The 9,604-nt window shown below is 37.4% G+C and overlaps 1 protein-coding gene and 1 non-coding gene across 2 annotated transcripts; both read right to left on the bottom strand.

Annotated features, from left to right (window-relative positions):
* Window positions 1–548: 548 nt before the first annotated feature.
* Window positions 549–655, bottom strand: LOC113856885. Its single transcript, XR_003503058.1, has one exon. It is a non-coding gene; the product is annotated as a small nucleolar RNA R71 (small nucleolar RNA).
* An 8,508-nt stretch (window positions 656–9,163) lies between these two features.
* On the bottom strand, window positions 9,164–9,604 carry LOC113856878. The gene is made up of 2 exons (XM_027488666.1): window positions 9,319–9,604; window positions 9,164–9,255 (listed from the first exon to the last, which is right to left on the bottom strand). The coding sequence occupies exons 1-2, from the start codon at window positions 9,602–9,604 to the stop codon at window positions 9,164–9,166; spliced, it is 378 nt and encodes a 125-aa protein (XP_027344467.1).

Here is a 9,604-nt window from a genome sequence, read left to right on the forward strand (position 1 = left end):
TATTTGATCCGAACATAGACAGAACTTTGAGAAGGATAAGGAATGACTTGAGAGCAGAGAACTCAGGTAAAAAGAACCAAAATTCGTAGTTTACACCTTCTTCACCAAACTCAGCAGAAAAACAAGTCAATTCTCCAACTTCATCTGTAAATTCAGAAGCAAAGATGGCTGAACCACATAGACAAAGGACTTTAGGAGACTATGGAGTACCTAATATGCATGGATACAACTCTTCTATTGTCAGACCAACCATTCAAGCCAACCATTTTGAGATTAAACCTGCCTTACTTCACTTAGTTCAACAAGATCAATTTTTTGGTTTAATTTCAGATGATCCTAACTTACATATTTCTAATTTTCTGCAATTATGTGATACTATAAGGATCAATGGAGTTAGCGAAGATGCAATCAGATTAAGATTGTTTCCATTTTCCTTGAGGGACAAGGCAAAATGTTGGCTCCAAGCCCAACCACAAGGGAGCATAACTACTTGGACAGATCTAGTCAATAAATTTTTCTCTAAATATTTCCCACCTTCTAAGGCTGCAAAGGTAAGAGGAGAGATCACATCCTTCATGCAGCAAGAGGAAGAAACCTTATATGAGGCATGGGAGCGATACAAGGAACTCTTGATAAGATGTCCACATCATTGCATACCGGAATGGATGCAACTTGAAACCTTTTATAATGGGATGAATCCAGCAACTAAAACCATGATAGATGCAGCTGTAGGAGGTTTGATAGTCATATTTTAGTACATCTTTCTCTCCTTGTTTTTGGTTTAATTGTGCTTCATTAGTGCATTATTTTGATGTGTTAGTTTAGATTTGTGTTAGTAAGTAATTTAGGATTTAAATATATATCTTTCTTAATTCCCGCCATAATTTCTTATTTTGACACAGTTTCTTGTAAAGACCATATTTGGAGCTACACTACTCGGAATTGGACAAAATTGGTGTCCCTGGAAAGATAAGACAGAGATCTACAACTTCTCTGTTGGGAGAAAAGCCCAGTTTGATCATATTCAAGTCCAAAATTGCATCACAATATTGCAGCCCTGCACTAAAATTTTCAGAATTTGATTGTATTGTTGATTTTACTTAGTTAGGGAGTTGGGTCTTAATTAAACCCAATTATTAAGTCTTTTACTTAGTTAGGTATTTAGGAAACTCATTAGGGAGTTGGACCTTAATTAAGCCCAATTATTTTATCTTTAAATGGAGGTTATGACTCTATGTACAAATCCTTGTTTTTCTTTTCCCGCAATTTTTCAGAATTACAAAAGTCTTTATTTTAAATTCTTTCCTTTATTTTCGTCTCTCTACCTTCCATCTTTTCATATTTTCTGGTTTTGGCCAAAGCAAACATGATCATGAAGCAAGGCTAATCCATTAATCGGTTCAAGGTTTCAAGAACAACATTGCGTTTGAGTTTCGGGTTAGGTTCTATCGAATTCGCATTTTTCCTCCTCTTTTCTGATTAGAATAATTACGTTTTTCATGATATTGATTTTTTGTTTGCATTCTAAACAGAGAATGAGAATTTCATATTTGAAATAAATGAATTCACCTAATTCAATAAATCAATTGTTCTGAATTTTGTTAGAGCATTGGATTTGCGATTGCAGTTTTTGTTTTGATGAAATTCATAATCTAGATTTAGATTTTGGGTTATTAATGTCGATTGAATTAGTGTTGATTGGAAATTCGTTGGAATTATATTCGTGTAACAATGAGAATTGTGTTGTAGTGATTGAGGTCTTGATTTGGTTGAATTTCATATTTCGTTTCGTCATAATTATTCCTTGTTCTTTTCTTTTCTGTTGTTTTCAATTTAATTCAAAACAATCCTTCTCTAAGCTAATCTAAAATCACATGATGGAACTAGAAACAAAATGTATCTTATGTCCTTGTGAGATGACCTAAGTTTACTCCTTGTATTGCAAAATTTTTAAGAAAATCTAGTTTGTTTGATACCATTGCGACGTGGTTACCAAAATGGCGCCGTTGCCGGGGACATAAGTCAATTTGTTTTTATTTCATCATGTGTACTAACTGATTCGATGTTTCTGTCTTTGTGCTACATTTCATCTGTGTTTTTATTTTATAGTGCATTTTGTTTGTCTATTCCGTTTTGCGTATTGTGTTTGTGTTTTTATTTCATAGTGCATTTTGTTTGTCTATTACGTTTTGCGTATTGTGTTTATGCTTTTGTGTTCGTTTGCAGATTTAGTTTTGCATTTCAATTCGTATGTGTGTTGATCAATTCATGTTTTAATGTTTATTCATGATCCTTCTTATTGTCTATTCCATTATTTCATTGCAATTGAGTGTGTGATTGTGATTGGTTCAATTGTTGTGGCTGCATGCGAAAAACATAGTTGCTGCATATTTTGATATCATATTTTACTGTTCATGCACTATTCATCAGATTTTGAAAAATTCCAAAAAAATACCTAGAGATTGAATTTTGATCTGAATTTTTGTGTCCACATTTCTTTTAGTGTCTATTAGTGTTTAGAGTTGGTAGTAGATTGCAAAAATCATTAATAGAAAAAGAGATACATTGTGGTGGCCAAGAGAATTTTTGTGAAACTTAAAAGTGGCATAACTTTTGCTAGGAATGTCAGAAATTAACCCACTACACATGACTTTGGGGTAGAAAAAAATTTCCTATCTACTGCAACCGGCTTTGCCAGTTGAGGCTGCCCCAATTTTCAAAAATCGCATGTTTTCTAAATATTTTTATTTTTCAGCATTTATTGACCTATTTTTCTTGATTTTAGGCTTCTAGTTTCCATAGTAAGTCAATTCAAAAAAATCTAAAATTTTTTGTGGTGTTTCTCTATACCAAAAAGAGATTTATCATGGTCCCACTTCATTCATATCTTGCATTTTGATGGTACTTGCTTTGTAAACCTACTTTGTGCATTCATTGAGTGCTTGTTGCTCTTGTTAGTTCTAACCTTACATGACCAGGGCCAACCCTAGTGTAGTGAATCAACCTGATCCTGAGATAGAAAGAACACTTCGTAGGATAAAAGCTAGCAAAAACAGTGGTAGTGTATTTTGTTGTTCACAATCTACACTAGCAAGTGCACTAGGATTGCAGCAAGTGATGAGTAAATTTAGGATCTGAATATCGTCTCCACAGGTAATTTAGGTTTCAAGTACCACTTCACAGAATTATAACCATTTAAGCCATACAAATTTTGGAATGAGATTTGTAACATATAACAACAGTAACCAAAGTAATTAAAGCAAAGAACTTGCAAAAAAATAGAGTATGTAATAAGATGAGATAGGAATGAAGAATAGTTAGGAATTTACTTCACAAGAATATCAGTATTAATTTAATTATGCCTTTGAACATTCAAGAACTTGGTTAATTGACAATCAGTTTCGCATAGCAATAGCCAAAGGTTAATTCCTTAACTCATTGACTGTAACAAGCAACTAAATCACCCTAATCCCTTAGGTGAAGTTGAATTTCAAGCTGCATTAAGACTTAGAACTTTAAGATTGCAGAATTAGGTCTCCTTATCCCTAAGAAATCCCCAAATTTTGATTGCTAACTCAGATCGGAGAAGCAAATCCAACTTCCATTGGTAATTGTTCCTCTAAGATGAATCAAACGAATTTCCATTCATAGATTGCAAGAAAAACAGAATTCACAATTCAATTAATCCAAGAACTCAAAATTCAGAAGCAAGAGTCAAATTAATACATCAATTCGAGTTCCATAAACCCCTAACTACAAGAAAATTACTCAGACATGGGAGAAGAGAAAGAGAAAGAAGAAGAAGAAGAAGAAAAACTCCAAGAAGCCATAGCCGGAAGCTCCAATCCGATTCCTCTTTGTGGAAGCTTTAAGACTTGACCCCAATCTTCTCTCTTAATCTCTCTCAACGAGATCTAACAGAAAAAATGGAAAATAAAACTGAACTCCGAAAAATCTGCACGTTTTTGTTATTTATAGAATTTCCCAGATTTGCGCGTTATCACTTATATGAGAAATAGTAGCCACGCAGAAGGTTTATGGTTGCGCATTAACACTTTTATGAGAAAAAGTGACCATGCGCAACTTTCCTGATATTGAAGGCTCTCTGGAACTATCACTCTTGTTGATAAAAGTGACTACGCAGAACTCAAGTAGTTGTGCGTGATCACTCTTATGAATAAAAGTGATTACGCGCAACTCGCCAGGTTGAAGGCTCTCTGGAACGTTCACTTTCGCTGATAATAGTGATCACGCAGAGTTTTTCCTGATATTTGCCTTTCTGGAACGCTCACTTTTACTGATAAAAGTGATAATGCCCAACATGTTGAGTCTGAGACTTCACAGGATCTCTCACTTTTCCTAGCAGAAGTGATAACGCCCAAGCTTTCTTCTTCTTTGAACTCTGGAGTGATCACTTTTACTGACAATAGTGATCACGCCCAGTCTGCACTTTCTTGGTCTTGTATTTTTGGAGTCCAGACTTGCTTCTGTCTTCTTCCTTGTCTTCAAGCCTCCATTTCCATGATCCTTGCTCAATTTATTCCTTCAAAAACAAGATTAAAAACTTAATTTCTAAGCAAAAATTCCATAATTGCTAAGATAACTTCAAATTTAAACAAAACTTCAATTCCTTCTCTTTTTCTGAGTTTTTCTGCTTTCTTCATATATTTTTCTTATCAAATGTGTTAGAATTATGCTAAAATATCAGTAAAAATATGGATTCATCATATTTGGTGCTTCTTCTGAAACTGTTAATCCTACTGTTAGTGAATCTGAACTTGAAATTGAGAATATGACTAATAACCCTGAGCTAACTTTGAAGGAATTGGCCACACCTAATGTTGTGTATCAGTCATGGTGTGTCCAATATCCTGAAGACGAAACAATTTCCTATGAGCTTAAATCTGGACTTATCCATTTGTTGCCAAAGTTTCATGGACTTGCAGGTGAAGATCCTTATAAGCATTTAAAAGAGTTTCATGTGGTGTGTTCCACCATGAGACCTCAGGGAGTGCCTGAAGACCATGTCAAGATGAAGGCATGTTGCAAAAGACTGGCTTTACTTCCTACCTTCAACAATCACTACATGGAATCAAATGAAGAGGTTATTTCTGGAAAAATTCTTCCCTGCCTCCAGAACTGGAGCAATAAGGAAAGAGATTTGTGGTATAAGGCAGCTGAATGGGGAGACTTTGTATGACTACTGGGAGAGATTCAACAAGCTGTGTGCTACCTATCCCCACCATCAAATAAGTGAGCAATTACTAATTCAATATTTTTATGCGAGACTAACTTTGATGGACAGAAGTATGATAGATGCGGCAAGTGGAGGAGCATTGATGGATAAGACACCACACGCTGCAAGGCAACTTATTACAAACATGGCAGCCAACACTCAACAATTCGGATTCAGAGGAGTTGCTAAGGGAGTGAATGAGATAGCACTTGGTCCTGGTACTAGTGTTGTTTATGGTGTGGAAAATCAGAAGCTGGAAAATAAAATCAACGAGTTGACCACCATGGTGAGGCATTTAGCAATTGGTCAACAACAAGTAAGTGCAATAAGTGAGCAACCAGCAAGAGTCTGTGGCATATGTACTTCCACTGAGCACCCTACGGATTCATGCCCTACATTGCAAGAGACAGATGCGAATGTTTCTGGAATCTACACAAACCAACAGCAGCAATATAGAGCTCTAAATCAGCAGCATCAGAATTATAACCCATACTCCCAGACATATAATCCAGGTTGGAGAGATCATCCAAACCTGAAATGGGGGGCAACAGCAGCAGCAACAGCAACAACAAAGCCAACAACCTTCATTTCAACCTGCTGTAGGCAAATATCAGCCTCCATTCAGGCAACAGCCACCTCCACCACCCCCTCCTACACAAAGAAGTGAGCCGTCATTTCAGGAGATGATGCAACAGATGGCTACAAACAACCTGCAGTTTCAACAGAACATGCAAGCAACTATCCAGGATTTGAAGATTCAGGTTGGACAGCTAGCAACTCAATTGAGTCAGATTCAGTCTCAAGGTTCCAGTAATCTGCCTTCTCAAACAGTCATGAATCCAAAGGGAAATGTGAGTGCTATTACACTGCGAAGTGGAAAAGAGTTACCAGCAGTTGCAGCTGCAGCACCAGATTCTAAAAATAATAGTGATGCAGCCACTGAGAAACATGTTCCACTGCCCTTCCTGAACAGACAAGTAGCATCAAGAAAAAAACCAGAGTCGGATAATGAGTTGCTGGACATGTTCAGCAGAATAGAAGTAAATATTCCTCTCCTTGATGCCATCCGACAAGTTCCAAAATATGCAAAGTTTCTAAAGGAATTGTGTACTAACAAGAGGAAGCTGAAGGGTAATAAGCGAGTGAGTATGGGGAGAAATGGTTTTGCACTTCTCCAGAATAAGAATGTGTCGGCGATCATTCCACCTGAGTTACCACAGAAGTGCAAAGATCCAGGAACTTTCACCATTCCTTGTACTATTGGAGAGGAAGTTTTTACAAATGTTATGCTGGATTTAGATGCTTCAATTAATGTTATGGCTGCATCTATTTTTAGATCATTGCAGATTGGAGCTTTGATTCCTACAGGAATTGTAGTCCAGCTAGCCAACAAAAGTACTGTGCAGCCACTTGGTGTCGTGAAAGATGTTCTTGTCAAGGTTGAGGACCTCCTTTTTCCTGTTGATCTTTACATTCTAGAGATGGAGGACGACCTACCCAGCAATGCTATAATAATCCTTGGGAGACCATTTTTTAGGACCGTGCGAACAAAGATAGATGCGCATTCAGGGACCCTTTCTATGGAGTTTGGTGACAATTTGGTGCATTTCAGCATTTTGAAGCAATGAGACACCCAACAGAGAACCATTCTGTTTTCAGTTTAGATGTTATTGATTTACTTGTTGATGATTGCAAAAATTTAGATGATTTATTTGCTGATTTTGCATATTTCAATAACCCATCCTGTACTTGTGATGATTCATCTATGTGTGTTGTTTGTAGTGTTGATGTTACAGGTGCAGCAGATATAGTTACACCAGTAGATGTTTCAACACTAGCAGTTGACCTATCTCCACCTCCATCAGTAGAGCTTAAGCCTTTGCCTGCACATCTGAAGTATGCTTACTTAGAGGACAACCAACGACTTCCTGTTATTATTGCTCGTGATCTCAACTCTGATCAAGAGGAGAGATTATTGCAGGTTTTGAGACAGCATAGGAAGGCCATTGGTTGGACTCTTGCTGACCTTCCTGGAATTAGTCTTGTTATTTGTATGAACCGAATTTTATTGGAGGATGAGTTTCGACCTGTGAGACAGCCACAAAGACGACTCAATCCTACTATTCTAGATGTTGTGAAGAAGGAGGTCACAAAGCTACTGGCAGCATGTATTATTTATCCCATTTCTGACAGTAAGTGGGTTAGTCCTGTGCAAGTGGTCCCAAAGAAGACTGGGATGACTGTGGTGAAGAATCAGAATGATGAGTTGGTTCCAACCAGAGTTCAAAACAGTTGGCGAGTTTGTGTAGATTACAGAAGACTTAACCAGGCTACTCGTAAGGATCATTTCCCTCTTCCATTTATCAATCAGGTTTTGGAGAGATTGGCAGGTAAATCTCATTACTACTTTTTATATGGATTTTCTGGATACATGCAGGTTCATATTGCACCAGAGGACCAACACAAGACCACATTCACCTGCCCATTTGGCACATTTGCTTACACCAGGATGCCATTTGGTTTGTGCAACGCTCCGGGCACCTTTCAGAGGTGTATGGTGAGTATATTTTCTGACCTTTTGGAGAGTTGCATGGAGGTGTTTATGGATGATTTTACTGTCTATGGTTCTTCATTTGATGCATGCTTAGAGAATTTATCTAAGGTGTTACATAGGTGCATCTAAACTAACCTTCTGTTAAATTTTAAGATGTGTCATTTTTTGGTCACAGAGGATATAGTCTTGGGTCACTTAGTCTCCAGTCAGGGTATTCAGGTTGATAAGGCTAAAATTGATATCATTGCTTCTCTACCTTACCCCACTTCTGTGCGAGAAGTGTGTTCCTTCCTTGGACATGCAGGTTTTTGCAAGAGATTTATACAGGACTTCAGCAAGATTGCACTACCATTGTCCAAGCTTCTGTAGAAAGAGGTAGAGTTTGTTTTTGATCAGCCTTGTCAGCTAGCTTTTCAGGAGCTGAAGCGGCAGCTTACCACCACACTTATTGTTCAGCCACCTGATTGGGAGCTTCCTTTCGAGCTCATGTGCAACGCATCCAACTATGCACTTGGAGTTGTTCTAGCTCAACGGGTTGGGAGGCTTTCTCATGTAATAGCTTATGCTTCTCGCACATTGGATGCAGCTCAAGTTAATTACACCACTACTGAAAAAGAGCTTCTAGCTATTGTATTTGCTTTAGATAAATTTCGTTCATATTTGCTAGGCTCTAGGATTATTGTATATTCTGACCATGCAGCTTTGAAATTCCTGTTAAAGAAGCCCGATGCTAAACCAAGATTGATCAAATGGATGCTTCTCCTTCAGGAGTCTGATATTGAGATCAGAGATAGGAGTGGTGCAGAGAATGTTGTAGCAGATCAGTTGAGTAGGATTGAAGGGGGGAATGTTGATCCCTTTCTGATTAAAGATGATTTTCTTAAGGAGCAGTTGATACAGTTACATGATATTACTCCTTGGTTTGCTGATATTGTGAATTACCTGGTTGCAGGTGTCTTTCCTACAAATGCGTCTATGGCACAGATAGCTGATATAGCTTTATCGAACACTTATCAAATGCACAAGGTTTTTGCAATTATTTGTAGAATAATGTCAACCAAGGTCGAATTCTCGAGGACATGTTTGTATCTAATTCTTCTTTGCCGAATTGTTAAAATGAAACAAAAGATTGGGGAATTTTGAAAGTTTAAGAATAATCTGATCAAACGCATAAAATTCTGGAAAAAAAAAATCAAATATGTACAAAATGGGTGACATGATACACCCCCCACACTTAAAATCCACATTGTCCTCAATGTATGCACAATAAGAAAAAAGACAATCCAAACAATCCAAAAGTGAGGGAGTTGAAAAAAAAACTCCCCTATCAATTAAGGGTAAATGGCCAATCCAAATGTAGACTCCTCCTCCTCTTATGCATGCTCTTTCAAGTCCTCATGAAAAACTTTAAGTCTATGCCCATTAACTTTGAAGCTCCTTTGGGATCCCATGTCTTGAAGGTCAACTACACCATAAAGAAAAACATTAATAACAAGATAAGGTCCATCCCATCTAGATCTCAACTTACCGGGCATCAACTTAAGTCTAGAATTATATAAAAGAACTTTATCATCAATATGAAACTCTTTCCGACCTATCCTCTTATCAAGGAATGCTTTGGTTCTCTCTTTGTAGATGTTGGAATTCTCATATGCCTCCCTAAGAATCTCCTCCAACTCTTGCAATTGAAGCTTCCTATGAGAACCCGCTGCATCCATATCCAAGTTACATTGCTTGATTGGCCAATATGCCTTATGCTCCACTTCCACCGGTAGGTGACATGCCTTTCCAAAAACAACCCTATAAGGAGACAT

Source organism: Abrus precatorius, unplaced genomic scaffold (genome assembly GCF_003935025.1).
Source record: "Abrus precatorius isolate BTA unplaced genomic scaffold, Abrus_2018 Scaffold12, whole genome shotgun sequence".
NCBI classification, from domain to species: Eukaryota; Viridiplantae; Streptophyta; class Magnoliopsida; order Fabales; family Fabaceae; genus Abrus; species Abrus precatorius.

Excerpts from the sequence above, each read along its gene's own strand:
- LOC113856878 (XM_027488666.1), bottom strand. The coding sequence starts at position 9,604 with ATGTCTCCTTATAGGGTTGTTTTTGGAAAGGCATGTCACCTACCGGTG. Across the intron at positions 9,256-9,318 it reads TAGACTTAAGTTGATGCCCG|TTGACCTTCAAGACATGGGA; the intron begins GTAAGTTGAGAT and ends TTTATGGTGTAG.